This window comes from Neovison vison, chromosome 1, assembly GCF_020171115.1.
Source record: "Neovison vison isolate M4711 chromosome 1, ASM_NN_V1, whole genome shotgun sequence".
NCBI classification, from domain to species: domain Eukaryota; kingdom Metazoa; phylum Chordata; class Mammalia; order Carnivora; family Mustelidae; genus Neogale; species Neogale vison.
In genome coordinates, this window is record NC_058091.1 from 182895280 (window position 1) to 182911876 (window position 16597).

At 43.8% G+C, this 16597-nt stretch overlaps 2 protein-coding genes across 4 annotated transcripts in view; one reads left to right on the forward strand and one right to left on the reverse strand.

The window, feature by feature from the left end:
* Window positions 1–3642: 3642 nt before the first annotated feature.
* LOC122917620 (myosin heavy chain IB-like) lies at window positions 3643–4087 on the reverse strand. Its single transcript, XM_044265763.1, has 2 exons — window positions 3856–4087; window positions 3643–3755 (listed from the first exon to the last, which is right to left on the reverse strand). Exons 1-2 carry the CDS (start codon window positions 4085–4087, stop codon window positions 3643–3645), a joined length of 345 nt encoding a protein of 114 aa, XP_044121698.1.
* Window positions 3701–16597, forward strand: part of EPB41L4A (erythrocyte membrane protein band 4.1 like 4A) — a 257238-nt gene continuing 244341 nt past the window's right edge. The window contains exons 1-2 of one of the 3 annotated variants that reach the window (XM_044264248.1): window positions 3701–4325; window positions 4722–5147. In XM_044264248.1, coding sequence (XP_044120183.1) covers window positions 5049–5147 — 99 coding nt within the window. In that variant the 5' untranslated portion in view covers window positions 3701–4325; window positions 4722–5048. Of the gene's footprint in view, window positions 4326–4721; window positions 5148–16597 lie in introns of those variants that run through there. The other 2 variants (XM_044264234.1, XM_044264239.1) reach the window with 2 other exon arrangements.

The following is a 16597-nucleotide window of genomic DNA, read 5'->3' on the forward strand; positions in this document are numbered from 1 at the left end:
AAAGTTCCAAACCATTTAAACTAAATACAAACCATATCAATGCATCACCAACAAGGACTAAAACTGCAAAATAAGGATTTTCGGTAAACCCCAAAGAACGTTTATATGGAGATCACAAAGACGAAGAAACAGCTTAGATTGTTGTCTCGGGAGATGTCTTCCCTTGAAATGTGGGTAGCACCCTTGAGGCATTTCAGTAAATGGGATCTAAGGCTTCAGTAGAAGAGAATAGCAGGTTAATGACATATATATGAAGTGAGTCAGAAGGCAGAATGGTCTTAAAAACTGGATGTGCCTGAGCACATACTATATTAGAACGAAAATGAGTAAGGTGTTTGAATAGAATTGGCAGCAGTATGCTGAAACTAAAACGGATATTTATCTTCCTTAAAAACGACTCTCTGATGTAACCACCTTGGCAGGGTCTTCAAGACTCTTTTCCTTGATAGGCATGATTTCGATGGATGAGATAAATAGGGGGGTAAAGAATGAGTCAACTCCCTTTGAAAAAATTATTTATAGGTGATCAGGACCAACATTTATTATTATTGGAAGGATAAGCTCTAAAACAGTGGTTCTCAAACTGGCAGCATGAGCATCACCTGGGAATCTGTTAAAAAGAAAAATTTCAGGCTCCACTCCACATGTACTGAATCCGAAACTCTGGGGGAGGGGGCCAGCCCTCTGTTTTAACCAGTCTTCCTGGTGATTCTGCTGCACTGTCTCTGGGTAGTTAAATCATTAAATTATTTACCATCAATGTTTTTAAGGGTTTTTTTTTTTTCAAATTACACTCAACTTCCTGAAGTTTGGAAAATGTAAAATTATAAAAAGATGATGAAAGGCATGGATTAAAGACACCTTCCTAAAAAGAATGTGGTGCTTTAAGAAGAATTCTGTCTGGTATTTTGAAGTGCACGGTTCGGCAAGTGGTGGGGGACCTGCTCTATGTAAACTGAAATTGCTTCTTCTAGGTTGGGTTTTCGGGCAGTCTTTCACAGGTGGTCTACATATTTCCATAATATATCTGCTATGAACTTGTTTGTCATTTGACTCATCTACATAGGCCTATCATGACAAAATGTCATCTTGACCAAAGGAAGTATTTTTCTAGAAATCCCTGAAAAGAGATCAAAGTCTTTGGCACAAGGCTTTAAATAGACTCTATTATGTTATGCACATGTTGAAAACAATACTATTTTCCTGGGGAAAAATGTGTTTGAACAGTATCTTGTTAATTTCTTTCTCTGGACAGGCAGAGAAAGTCTTCCTCCAAAATGCTGTGGACAGTATACGTGCAGTTTTTAAGAAAACCATCGAAGTGTCATCTAGAGTACCACTTCATGTCCATACCAGCAGCACAGGAGAATTCAAACTGTTCCACATCCTTGTTGACATTTGGTATGGTGGTATGGTAGTCATCCTATCAGGCCTGCAGTGCTGTCTTACAGTGGTTTTAATTTGCATTTCTCTAATGACTAATGATGCTGAACATCTTTTCCAGTGCTCATTTTGCCATTTATCTATCTTATGATCCAATCAATTATTCTTTTTTTAAAAATCTCAAAATAAATACAAGCACATTTCCATACAAAGACATGGATCCTTGCTATGGTCTGCACTGTGTCCCTCCAAATTCTTATGTTGAAGCTCTGACCCCCAGTGTGACTGTATTTGGAGATAGAGCCTATCAGGAGGTAAGAAGGGTAGAAGAGATCATATGGGTGGGGCCTTAGTACCATAGGGTTAGTGCCCTTATAAGAAGAGACTGTGTAGGGCTTGTGCTAATTCCTACGCCTTCCAACAAGAAGGAGGTTATGCAAGCACGTTGGGGGGGGGGGGATGGCAGGCATCTGTAAGCCAGGAAGAAAGGTTTTACCAGAAACCAACCATGCTGGCATGCTGATCTTGGACTGCCAGCTTTCAGAACTATGAGAAAAGTGACTGTTGTGTTAGCCACCCAGTCTGTGGCATTTTGTTATGGTGGCCTGAGCTGACTGGCATGATCCTCATTGCGGGATATGTAATATCTATGTTATTGGTAACAATACAAAACTGGAAGCCACACAAATGAATGGATAAATGACTTGTGGTCCACACACATTAAGGAATACTAATGAGCAATACAAGTGAATGGACTGTTGGTATATACAACAACACAGACACATCTAAGTTATGCTGAGTGAAACAGACCAGACCAGAAAAAAAAAAAAGAGTTGTCACTATTATGCCATATCTATTAAAATCTAGGAAATGCAGATAATCTAGAGACAGAAAGCAGAGCTGTAGTTGCCTGGGAGTGAAGTGTGATGAGGAAAGAGAAGGAAAGATTACAAAGGTACAGGAGGAAATTTTAGGGGGTGATGAATACATTTACTAGCTTGATTGTAGTTATGGTTTCATGCACACCTATGTCAAACTTATCAAACTATATACAGCTTACTGTACGCCAATTAAAGTTCAAAAAGGCTGTTAAAAAAAAACAAAAACTAACAACCTGTGGAATCTTCCTATTATCTCCGGGAAGCTCCAATTCTGTGTTAAACAGAATTTTTTTTTTTCTTTTCTCCAATCTCTGACAAAGAAATGGAAAAGAAAGTGCTTCACTCAGAAAGGGCTCTCATATGTATGGGAATTCATGGCTTTGTACTCTCTTTTGTGAGGGGCCTAGAACAGAACCTTGCCTTCACCCCAGATCCCCAGCCTTTTCATTACCATTGGAGGTAAAACAAAAACAAAACAAAGTCAAAGGACATAAAACAAGTGTCAGTGAAACTCAAAACTGGGAAACAAATGGTTATACTTGGATTTTACCTTTTGTTTTTGCAACCACAGGTGACACTATTGGATATTGTGGTAAAGAATGAAAACGTGTTATGAAGCCTTTCAATCACATTTGGTAATTTATGTCAGGAACATTCAGTTACAGAAAAGCCTCCAGAAGTAAAGAAGTTAAAATCCAGAATATCCAGAAAATCCTGTCAGGCAAAACACTGACAAAGTTGGACACAGAATTTGATTAGGAATTCAAAAACCGGTTTCAATTTCACAGCAACCTTACAAGATACAATGGCGTTTGGTTCTTCGCTTTAGGTGAAGTTCATACTAAACATGAGGGTTTATGTCTATTGCATTTTGGGCATTGTGCTAATTCATGTTTAGATGGGCCGGAGATAACAGGAAAGGCAGTGTCTTAGAAGGTCCTTTGTGGCAAATGACTATGGAAGGAAACTCCCTCCAAAGTTGCAAATTGTTCATTTCCATCTACTGTGCTGCGGCTGCCAGTATTTTTTTTTCTTTAAATATTTAAGATTTTAAGCAAATTTTGTGAGTTTTGACTACCTACCTTATAAGTGGTAGAAGAGGGAACTCAAAACTGAGATGCGAAAGCTCTTGCCCTTTCTAATACACAATATGAAGTAGAGAAGTTTTCTGGGAGGCTTACCGTCAACCCTGCCCCACGTTCTACCCCCATCGTCAGCTCTGACTTCTACTTGCATTGACTCGCTGCTGGTTCCCAGCTGGAGAACACAGACTGCACCTGCTCCGAAGGCCAGCGGGGCTCTGGCCTCATCCGGCGCTCAGCCTCTGCTGCTCGTGCACGGACACGAGGACCCACCAGGGGTCACTGCAGCCTCAGAGCTATTGTGCCCGCCAGTCCTGGACACGGCCCGTCGCGCGGAGGGCGTGGGACTGGGAGCGCCGAACGCCAGGGTCCGAGCAGAACTGCGCCGGGTCTTCCTGGAGCCACCCTCCTTTCTCCCAGGGAAACCCACACGGTCAGCAGGGCCAGCGCTCCCGACAGCTGGGCGGCCAGGGTGCGGCGCGCGGGTTCCCGTGCCGACCTGCCCGCACCTCGCGGTTCGACCACCTCCGCTCCGCCTTCCGCCCTTAGCTGGGACCCCGGCCCGGAAGGGGCGCCCCTTCCCGGCCTCTGGGTCCCCGCTCCGCTCCAGGGCTCTCTGCCGACGCCGGGGCCCAGCCCAGCAGTACCTGGGCTGCTCCCGCCCGGGGCGCCTCCCCTCGCGCCGCCTGGAGAACTTTCCCGGGAGCCGCCGCGGCCTGCGCGCCCAGGGCACACCCCCATCCGCCCGCCGGCGCGTTCCCAGCTTGGGCTCCCGCTTCTCCGCCCGCCGGCGCGCCCGCAAGCCCTCCGACTGCCCACTTCTCAGAATCTCCCGGAGGAGCAGCACTCCGCCGTCACCGCAAGGCGTTCTCGGAGAGCGAGCTTGAACTTGGCTACACACAGACCCTCACGATGAGTTCCAGGGTCCCCAGACGGGAGCCGTGCCCCGCCGAGAGCTGACTTGCGCTCGCCAGTCTCGGTAAGGAGCCCGCGGCCCTTTCCGACACTCTTCGGACGGCTGGGTGCCCACGGGATGGGGTGGCGGCGGTAGCTGACTGAGTGACGGCCCTCGCCACTGGCCCTGCACTGGGACTTGGGGCGTCGTGGGTACCCCTGACACAAAGGAACGCCCGAGGATTCCCAACCGGCGGACGGGACCGGGGGCTGCGGGGTGGGGTCGGGGCTGGAAGTCAAGCCCTCCAGGGACTCCGCAGGGGAGGGGAGGCCGAGTGTCGCGGCCGTGCCCCGGGCGGGCTGAGCCGAAGGGGACTGCACAGCTCCCAGGGGTTTTCTCGTCTGGGGAGGGCCTCGAGCTCGCGTCCCTCCCTTTTCCTGTTTCTTGCCCCCATTGCCAGGCGACTTTTGTCGTCCCCAGGACTGCGGGAGGGGCCGCGGCGCCCCCGCCTTCGGAGGAGCCCGAGCCGCAGGATGCGCGGGGACGCGCCGCCGCCCTCCGCGCTCAGTTCCGCCGGCGCTTCCCCGGCGGCTCCCGGGCGCTGACTCCCCCGGCTTCTCCGCTCTTCTTACCTCCAGCCGGCGCCGGGCGCCTCGTCCGCGTGGCCCGGGACTCCGCCGGGAACCGGTCCTCTCGCCCCGGCAGCGGCGCGGACAATAAATTAATGCCTCGCGCCTGAGAGGAGGGGGCGGCTCGGCGCCTTGGTCGCAGCTTTCTCTCCTGACTGGAGAAACGGCCACAGCCGACATGGGCTGCTTCTGCGCTGTTCCGGAAGAATTTTACTGCGAAGTTTTGCTTCTGAATGAATCCAAGTTAACCCTCACCACCCAGCAGCAGGGCATCAAGGTAGGCGCGGGCCGGGGGCGTGTCCCGGGGGTGGGGGTGGGGGTCGGCAGCCGGGCAGGCTGGGGGGTCCGCGGCTTTGTCTGAGGGCTGTCAGGGTCTCGGCCGGTGCCTGCTCTCCGCGCGCTGGGAAGGAGCCGCAGCTGCCCCGCGCTCAGGTACAGGGTGGACGGGTCCGCGGGGATTGACTTGGAGTCTCTTCATAAAGGGAAGTAAGTTTCGTGTCTCAGAGGGTAGTCCGCCATCCACTCTTCAGGTGCAACCCCCAGTCCTGCAACGGAGACCAAAACTCTTCCCAGCACCGGTTTCCTCCCAGAGCATCTAAGGCCCCCGCAGTTCCAAAGAGGCGCAGAACCGAATGTGCCGGCTGCCTACCGTGTTGAAGGCACGATTTTCCCTTGGCTTTGTCGAAGGTTTTTTTTTTTTTTTTTTTTTTCCTCTCTTAGGGTCATGGGGCAGTGAACATATAGTTCACTCGCTGGAACACGTTTACCGGGTGACGGTGCCTGGGTTTGTAGTTGGGTAATGCTACGTTTGGACGGAAAATAATTTCCAGTCTCCAAGCGAACTGGTTTTATCCCCACGTTTAAGGAAACATCTCTCAGAGCGCCTCGGTACATAACTTTGCGCCCGTTTGTAGGCCATTAAAATGCAATTACTGCTATTAACCTGGAGAACCCAGGCTGTGGGAGATTGCAGAGATCCACTTCCTTAATTTTGATGAGTTCTTATGTTTATGGTTGACAACCTGCCGGACGCGCCTGCGCGCTTGTTTTGCTCTTGCTACAACGTTAACTACCCAAAGGTGGTCCGAATTCGGAGCGTTTTGTTTTGTTTCTTTTTTTCATATTTAAATGGCCGGAGCCATTTAAATAACCTTCGCAGCTGAGTCCAGTGAAGGGCTACCGCTCCTCCTCCCCATTATTGCCCCCCACTTTCCATCCCCGTAGAGCTGCCAGTGTCGTCTTCTAGTCTTGTATGTCAGAAGTTAATCCCAATGGCGCAGGCCCTCGGCATTTCCTTGTGTGAATCAGTTTTTACACAGCTTTCTGTACACTAGAGTAACTGTTACTGGCCAAAAGCTTTAGCTTTGAGGTCACCATTTCTGGTGCACAGAATTCTAATTTCACAGGTGTCATTCTTAAGCAGGAGATGGGGGCAAAAGTGATCAATTAAAACCACAAGATAAAGTTAACCCTTTCTTCCCTGGAAATTGTTTTGAACATCGTCTCCCAGGAATTATAAAAAGCAAACGTCAATCAGATTCTCATTTGGTGTTTCCCCCTCAAGGCCAATAAAGGACTCCTGGAAAAGGGTGTTTCATATTTTCATACTTTATACTTCCAGCTTTTCTTTATGTTCCACTCCCTCCCTCCCCCCATGAAACCGGGGTGGGGGCATAGGGGGGACTTTCCAAGAGGATGTAGCATTCTTTGGTGTACTGTGCAAATAGGCAAAAATCACAAAACATAAATTTTTGATAATACAGAGATTCTCTTTGGCTTGGGGAAAGAAACAATTAGAAAAACATAATGGATGATCTGATACTAAAACAACAAATCTTTCTAAAGTGCACGGTCTAAAGTCATCTGGAGTGTGAGCTTCCTATTTAATCATGAAAGCCATACCGCTGTCAGCTGTGGAGCACGTACATTATTCTGTCAGGGGAGCAGCCAAGACTTGGGATCAAATAGAATAATTTTGTCAAAGAAACATGAATAAAAAAATCCTGATCCATAATTACTTTTTATAACCTGATGGTGCTTATCTTGTTTTACAAATGAATGTTGGAAATTGGTGAGTGATTTGAAGGCAATAGCAACTTTATAATGCTGTTATTTGGAGTATATGCCATTTAACTAAATGATAATTTAAGCAGGCTTTTGTTGGAAGTAATCATTTTGCAACAGGCTTGGCCTCTTTCAGTGTCACAAAAGCATGCCACAATTATTTTGATGGCCATATGTGTAACACAGATGTTGTCTGCTGAAGTTAACCACATTATCTGTAACTACCAGGCTACCATTAAATGCATGTGTTAAGCACCTATCTACTTGTGGTATGTACTAAATTAAAGACATATGTGTATTTATAAATGGAATAATGCACGAATAGCGTCTCATATGTAGATGCTATTCAAACATTGAATAGATATGTGTATATTATTATTCTGTACATATTTGGCATTTTAACTCCTACTTTAGTTTGTAAATGAAATTGTCAACTAAAATGTAAATGAAATAGTCAATAGGTACTATTATGGTGTTTTCCCCAGGATAGTATACTTGGTAACTTTTATTTTCATAATTAATGAAAATAAAATGAAAGTTAAGCATATGACATCAATTAGCCCATTTTACTTCTGAAATTAAAATAGAAAAATCTTATTTTTCAAAAGTATTTCCTAACATTTTGAGATGACCCTTTCCACATTCTATCTTAAATGAAATGAAGATAGTTAATTTTGCATTAAAATTATTCACTTATTTCGTCCCTTCGTGGAAGCATGGGTTTTACTGATAGGATTTTAGTGATTCCTAAGTATTTACTTAAGAATTTGCTTGTATTACTCTTATAATAATGCATTGTGAGCTGAAAAAATTAATTGTAGTGAATTAAGGCAGAAGAAATATGAGAGAAAGTTGGTAAAACATTTTTTCTGTGTGCCATTTTGAAAAACACTTTTTAGATTTGTTTAAGCACCAAATTACAAATTGAAGTTAGTCATGAAGTGATTTTCTGCAACTTATCTAGAAGTCTTTAATCAACTAGAAAAAAAATTGATGTGTTTGCTCCCATGGAAAGCATTTCAGCCTGGAGACAATAGTTAGACATCATCTATGTCAAGATGAATAGTATTTAAATGGAAAATAATTTTCTGTTTAAAAAATAAAACACAATGTATTTGTATTCATACTAATGTTATATAGAAATTTGCTTCTTAACTTGCCTTAGAGGTAACCTCACCTTGACAAGTGGGAGGTCTTTTCACATGCAGTTTATAATTTGAGCCTTATCCAAGACTTAAGAACCCAAGTTTATATAAACCGAAAGCTATTGGTTTTGTGTTGACCCCCACAATAGTTTTTAGTTGTTTGTTCTATGCTGCTATCTCTATTGTTTGTTTAAGAATTTCTGCTGTGGTTGGTCTTCTGGTTTTTTGAGTAATGTTTGTTCAGGGAAACTTTTGTTATGTCCTTTGTAGTTCTTTGTGCTGGAGGAGGTAGAGATCTTACTTTTTGTTCACTGAGAAAACAAAATTTGATTGTGGCTCAAACTACTTGAATACGTTGTCAAACGATTAGCAAAAGTTTTTCCAGGGGGGGAAAAATCGCAGGGTTTGATTATAAATTTAGTCCTCAGAATTCCTGCTGCAAATGTGAACTAGATTAATAATTTCATTTCAGTGAGGATTTTGTGCTCCGAGCACTGATGTAATAAACACCGAGGTGCTCATTTTTCCCTTGTTGTATTTGACTAAATTAATGAAACCAATATGACGGCAAGATGGAAATTCCATTAACTTTTTAAAAAGGCATTATTTGACATACACAGTTCACACAGCTGAAGTGTGCAATTTACTCATTACCTTCTAAGTGAAGTTTCTTCCTAATCATCCTGAGGTTTCTGAGGAAATATTGTCAGTTTTGATGTTTTGATCAGAAACTTCCTAATAACCTAGAAAAGCAGTTACAAGGTTGGGATTTAAATTATTTGCATCTCACTTACCAAGGATTGTCATTTCCAGTCCATTTGGACCGGTGAAGAAAACATCTAAGAAGATTGGAACACAGTGAAAAGCACCAGTGCTTCATAAATCGTATTAAATATATATGTGGATACCTATGTCTTCTAATATCAACCTCATAAGGTATAGAGTCAGGGACTTCATAAACGTAGGTTGAAGTAAGTAACCATACACCAGCATTTCTGTCAATGTGAGGTTGGGTGTGGGTCTTGATGGTTTGGTAAATTAGACATGACTGGGATAGAAGCCTCCCTCACCAACACTGCCACTTGTTTCAGAAATTCAAATAGGATTATCTGTTTGATTGTGGCTGTTGAAGATGGACTACTACATAAATGCTCTTTCAGATATCTTTTTGTTTTTAAAATGATTCAAAGTATTTTTTCAGCTTTGTAAAGGTATAATTAACAAATGGAATTAGATTGAATTGTACGGCATGATTTGATAGAAGATAGAATTTGCAGAAGGATTCCCACTATTCCACCATTCAGGTAATGAACACATCCATCACCTCACATAATTACTTTCTGTTGTTGTTGAGAATACATTAGTTCTACTCTCTTAGCAAATTTCAGTTCTACAATACAGCCTTATCAAGATCCTCAAACTGTAAAGTCCCCTCAATTTTGTAACTTTTTTCCTTGAAAAAAAAAAAAAGATTAAAAATACCATTTATCATCCATGGTTTGAAAGTGATTTAAAAATAATTTAAGGGAGGAACATTGTTGGCCCCGTAATGGTTGTCCTTCACCAAGTGCTCATAATTTCATTGTTTTTTGGTGGACTGTACTTTTTTTTTTTTTTAAGATTTTTATTTATTTGACAGAAATCACAAGTAGGCAGAGAGGCAGGCAGAGAGAGAGGGGAAGCAGGCTCCCTGCTGAGCAGAGAGCCCGATGTGGGGCTCAATCCCAGGACCTTGGGATCATGACCTGAGCCAAAGGCAGAGGCTTAACCCATTGAGCCATCCAGGCGCCCCTGGACTGTACTTTTTTTTAGCCCTGTTAATATCAGTGTTCTTGAATTCTGTAATGTTAAGCTTCAACTGACTTTGAACTAAACTTCAACTAGTGTAGAGCTTTGAGGAAGCACTGGCTGGCTCAGTCAGAGGAGCATATGACTCTTGATCTTGGTGTCACGAGTTCAAGTCCCATGTTGGAAATAGAGCTTACTGGAAAAAAAAATTATGCAGAGCTTTTTTTTTTTTTTTTCCTTTGACCATGGATATTGTCTCAGTCCATTTGGGCTGCTATAATCTGTATCACAGGCTGGGTGGCTTATAAACAAGAGAAATTTATTTCCCATAGTTCTAGAAGCTGAAATCTGAGATCAGGGTGCCAGCATAGTTAGGTGAGGGCCCTTTTCTGGGTGAAAAACTTGTATCCTCCCATCGCAGAAGGGGCTATAGAGCTTTTTTGGCCTTCTTTTATAAGACCAGTAATCTTAAAGGCCCGACTCCTTGGGGTTAGGGTTCCAACATATGAATTTTAAGGGCACAATATTCTGACCATTGCAGGTGGTGATAAAGTTAAATATAAACTGTAGAGATGAAAGTCTAGACTCTTCTGTCAATTAGCCACATGGATAGTGGTTATTTTTATTAAGATGCTTAGAAAGAAAATGCAAAACTCTTTGATAGTTTGTGTCCAGTTGTATCTCAGAGTTGGGCTGGGCAGTTCTTCGTTGGGAAGTTGTCCCATCCACTGGGGGATGACCATATTCCTAGCCTCTACCCAGGAGATGCCAATAGCACCTTCTGCCCAGTCATGACAACTGTTTTTGCAACCTGTCTCCTGATAGGCAATAGGCACAAATTCCGAACTTCATTGTTCATGTTAGCAGCCTGGTTGCTCTAGACCTATAGCAGTTCTGAGGCCCTACACAGTTGACTTGCTCCGTGGGCACACGGAAATGCTCAGTTGCCCAAACGTACCAGACTCTTGTGTGTTTATGCATTGATTCTCGCCAAGTGGTGTACCCTCTTACCTTTCCCAAAGGACACACTCATCTGAACTCATCTTCTAAGACTGGAATCAAGTGTGCTATTTGCCAGGAAGCCTTCAATTCAGGCTGACCAGGCAGAGTGAAGTGCCAGCCAGGACTTCCCACACACCCTGTTCCGGCACTTCCCTTGTCGCGTTGCAAGCATCATTTCTGGACATATCTGTCTCTTCCAGGAGTCTGTGAGTCCCTACCTTTGGTCCCCCAGCAGCTTGTGTGGTACGCCTCACACAGAAGATGCTTATTAACTGTCATTTGAATAGAGGAACAGAAGGCATGTTACAGCTGGAACAGGCCACATTGAAAATCTTATGGATAATGAGGTCCTTTTGCCATTTTATTTCTACTAGAAAAGATCCTAGAATAAAGTAAACCTTGCTGTGAAAAGTCTGTTGCCAAGATACTCTAATTCTTATATTGATAATGGGTAGAAAATGAGACGGCGCGGTGGGCAGAGTGCACACAGCACGCCCAAGAGCTGATGAGCTGCTATTCCAGAACACACGAAGCACACCCTTTTTGTATCCTAGAGGTCAGGAGGAAGTCTTTCCTGTCTCTCTATTTTTAAAAAGTGTAACTTTCCCCTTACAACTTGAGAGTCTTTTGCAAGAAGGACATGTTTCTAGAATGGATAATAGATCCTCACCCAGGAGTTTCTTTTTCTTCCCAGTCTCCTATTCTGTAAACCATTGGAGAGGATGGTCAGTTGATTTCACAGGGTGGGTTTACACCACCAGGGACCATCTGTGTACTTTTTAATCTTGCTTTACCCCTCCGCCCCATTTTACTCTTGAAGTTGCATCAACCTCATCTGACATTGCTCTAAGGCTTAATGGCAGAGATCGTGTCAGTAAATTAAATATTATATTTTTTATGACACATGATACGTTTTTCAATCCTATGCATGGGATATTTTTCCACAGGCCAGCTACAGATGCAACAAGTCAGAGACTAGATTTACCATGCCCTTCCAGCTTCCCTGAGATTGGCTACTTTTGGCTGAGCTTTGTCTCCAATATTTTAGCCGCAAGTTTAGCTCATATGTAATGCTCCTCATCAAGCCTGCTTGGGGATGTGAAGAGTGATCGCCCTTTTCTTCTGCCTCACAAGATTTGTTTATAAGTTTCTTATATGAAAATTAACCAAGCATCTGTCATTACTCGTTTAGGTATAGCCTAGGTGTGCTAAGGTCAGGAACCAGCCAATTTTGGTTTGTGACTTAAAGCGCCTGTAACTAGACTTCGGTGAGTCTAAGATACCATTCTAAAACATGTAAATTGCATTCCTGTGTCCTCTGAGCCATGTATGTAGTTCCTGTTTTTTTAAGTGGAACGGTCACTGTTCCTTAGTGCTGCTTATTTGCACATTACTCTGTAACTAAACCCTTTGCTAGGAGATCCCCAAAGGCTGAGATGGCTCCCCCAGAGGTTTTCCGAATAATCACTGAAGACGTGAAAGGGCCTGGTAGTGGTTTCCAAATGTGTGAGAACTTTGTTTTCAAGGATATTGACATACCAGGAGGAGGTTAGGATAAGAGAGCCATGGGCAGGCAAGAAAAAGCAGGAAGTGCTGAGTGCTGGCCCCCATGGACCATAACCAAAAGGGCAGATGGTGGGGGAGGACTTAGCTGACCGAGACGGACCAGCGAACAAAATGTAGCAACAGATGGCTTAGAAATGACCCATCTAAGCACATGAGAAAACATAATTAATAATGCCAGGGGTTCCCAACTTTGTGGGGGTGGTGTCCCAGAAGCTGGGTAGAAAGTACCTTGCTCAGAATGCCGCTTTTCCATACAGTGACGCAAGTGACGGTCAGGATCCGGAGCTAGCCCACAAAGACCGTTGGAATTTTTAAACCATTCAGGTCTCACCTTGTTCTTCATTCTGAGCCGAGTCTGAGAGGCAATCTTAGAGCCTTTGTCACCTTAATTGTCACTCAACAAATTGTTTTTTCTCCACCATTCTCACTGTTCCCAATTTAGTCCTGGCCCTCATGTGTCACACCTGAACTAGCATTCTAACCTGGGTGCTGCGTGGTTACCTTCAGCCTCTCCCTTCTCCCCACTCCTGCCCTGTGTTCAAACCCTGCTCTGCCCTGTGACTGACCAAGTGACTCTTTCCTGGGATGGGCTCCATTCCCTCATCTGTAAGCTGGGGGGCATGATGGCTGCTGCAGGATGACTATAGGAATTTGAGCACACAGGATCAAAAGTTGCCCCATAAATGATAGTTATATATGATCTATTATTTCCTAATAAATTTCGTTCTGAATTCTGGTTTGCAATATCTTCCCTTCCAGTCCTGCTTAAAGAGATGCTGGCTGTCTGAGAGGTGTGGGTGGCCAGTCACTCACCCTCTTAGAGTCTGCTTCCTCGTCTGTAAAATTAGGGTGAGGTTTTCCACCTTATTCTGAGGTGCTACATGTGAAACCCGTAGCTCCATGCCTATTTTTTATTGAATTGTCTCAGCACCATTATAAAAAATCAGTTGACAACTGGGGCACCTGGGTGGCTCAGTCGATTAGGCATCTGCCTTCAGCTCAGGTTGTGATCCCAGGGTCCTGGGATTGAGCCCCGGGTCAGGGTCCTTGCTCAAGACGGAGTCTGCTTCTCTCTTCCCTCTGCCCTTCCCTCCCACTTATACACACTCTCTCTCTCAAATAAAATCTTTAAAAAAATTGACAATAAATGTGAAGATTAACTTCTGCATTGTCAGTTCAATTCCATTGATATACATGCCTATTTTTATGTGTCCTATTTATTTTTATTAGTTCCTTGGCAAGGTAGTAGGTGTTTGTCATTTAGCAAAGAAACACTCCCAGTTAAAATAAATTTGATATGTAATATTATGGAAAAAAAATCCTATAAACGTCATGGGGGCAGTAAAACGTTGTTTGTTTTATCCACTGTCAACTCTTCAAGAACCTAGAAGGGTGTCAGGCACCTGGTGGTGCTCAGTATTTGTCATACCTGAAGGACTGATAGAAGGATTGTGTTAGTGAAGTTGTTGCTGCTTCTATTGTAACTTGAAACTTGGTTGAATATTTAGATTTTTAAAAAACTGTTCTCTGCAGCCTTTGACTGTTGCTGCTTACATTGTGTAAAAAGGATTTACCTTTGATTCTTGTTTACTCTTTCTGTCAACACTAGGTAGAAGGCCAGGAAAAGGACATTTGCATGTTTCATGAATAATTTTGTTAGTTTTGATAAGTGAAGGTGTAGCATGTTAGATAAGTTAATATTTAAATAGGTGTGTGGTTTTTATCTATTCCCTTGAAACATACTGAGAAATTGCTAGAGATTTGTCCTGAGAAGTGCACTACACATGGAAAATAACACAGATGGCTAGAGGACCACTTGTGAACGCCATCCCTCTCCCCTGGGCCTTCCTTTTAACCTGGAACTCCTAGGAGAATCGAAGGTTCAAGCCTAGGAAGCAGCTACGGCTGTATGGAATTGGACTAACACCCCCTGACTGAGGACAGTTGTAACAAATCTTAGTGGTACTGAAACTGGTGTCATGTAAACTTGGCAGTTTTGTCTGGGTCACACGATTTGCAAGTTGGTAGTATTCAAACCTTTGAAAAATCCCAGTGGAAATGCAGGCTATGGGCAGTTCCCTCTGTGAAGAAAATCTCAGATGTCTAGAATCTGGATAATGCCATAGCAAGACAGAATCTTCCATACAAACTCGTTTCTACTTGTCATGGCTTTTTCCTGCCAGCCACTCATTCTTTTGCCATCTGATTCTCTATACCAAACCTGTGTGGTCACATGGCCTCACTTGATGCAGCCCCAAGATGCTGTCAGAATATGCCGCAGACACCAGGGGGAGGATGTCGAAGACATGATGTGAATTACAGCAGACTGGATCTCACTTATAATAGAGTTAGACCTGGCTGGACATTCAGAACTGTCTTATCCTGTCCTCTCATTCTGTAAGTGAGGGACTCCAGTGAAGGGCAGTGATTTCCTAGAGCCCAGCAGAGAGTCCTTAGAATCCTGTTTCTCGGTTTCCCATCTGGTCCTTTTCTCAGTGCTCATCCACCCCTGGTTTCTTGGCTGCACGCAAGAGAGGAAGGGCTGGGAGCCGTTTATAAAGGAAGAGGTCAGAACTGATTGAAAATCGCTTAGGTTTACTGCCAATCCCACCTCCTCCCAGGTTCCAACCCCCTCTCTACCCACCTCCCTCCTCCTCAAATCAAATCTTGATAGGGCTATGATTTGGCCTGATTTCCCTTAGAATGTGGATTTGTGGCACTCTTTTTAGGGAGATCGTATGCGGGAGAGACCCTTTTGTCTCAAGGAATCTTATTTCTTTCCAGAGAGACACTTACCACATTGCATTTTAATTTTTTGGCTTTAAAAGAAACACTTATTTATCCAAAAGGTCTGGAGTTCTTCCTTGTCTTTATTTTGTAAAGCTTCTATGCTGAGTTCTTACAGCTCTGTTCTGAATATCTCTTCAGGAAAGAAAATTAAAAACTGATTAGTGACCCTTTTTCCTGCCCGAGGGAGGGTGCAAGGGAGGAGAGCAGAAAGGTAAAATTGCTCTTTCGTTGAAAGGTTTCAGATGGGCCAATCGTCAGGAGGCTAATAGATCTTTTCCCTTGATAATGATTATTTCATGTGTCTGCAGCTGTTTACAAGGGCACTTGGAGGATGTGCATATTTTCCAGAATTCCTCAGAGAGCCAGCCTTTTTTTTTTCCCCCTTCCCCTTTCAGACACTGTTTTTACATCATGTTCTGGAGGCAGTTATTTGAAGATAAATAGGTTTTTGAGTGTGAGAGTATATGGGGGTCTGGACCAGTACCCTGTATCTGTAATTGTTGGTATGGCTTTGTGAACTCAATCCTACAAGAATGTATTCCGAACTTGCTGTGTACCCCATAGCGTCCAGGATTTCTGGCATTGAGTATAAAATAGAGGGAGGGCTCTTGCCTGTAACAAGTTTAACTTTGAGCTGGAAAGCTGAACATTAACGTATAAAACAATAGGCTGAAGACAAGACCATTTATAACCAAGTAATAAGTTATTATGTGGTGGGTATTCTAAGAGGTAAATAAATTATTCTAAGAAATGATGTTTCTAATATGCCAAGGTGGGGTTAATAAAAAAAGGTGTTTTAGAAAAAGTGAACACAGCTCACAGTGCCTTATCAGAAACTCTTGGGGCCAGGTGTGTTTCAAGATTTGAAATTTTTCAGATTCCAGCAAGGTGATACAGAACATATACCATGTGTTATGCGTCACCCCTGGGCAGGTCGGCGGCAGTACATCATGAAATAAGCACCTTAACATTGGAGCAGCTTGTTGTCTGGATCTTCACAACAAGTGTGTGTTTATGTAGGGGGTGACCATTGAGATGGTAAGTCTTATGCCAGCGGATAGCAGGTTTTGTCCCTGTGTTGGTTACCTATTGCTGTGTGGTGTGTTCCATCCAAAAGTCAGCAGCTTAAAGAACAAACGTGTATCACCTACAGATTCTGTAGATCTGGAATCCAGGAGCAGCTTAGCTGAATGATTCTAGTTCAGTGTCTCCAATGAGGTGGGACTCAAGCTGTGAGTGAGGCATCAATCACCTGGGGTGGTGGAGCTGTTTCTAGGCTCACTCATGTGCATGTGGCAGCCCTCTGTTGGTTCTTGAGTGTTCTTAATAGCGTGGTGGCTGGCTTCCCTCCAAGGCAGGTAGTTGTAGAGAG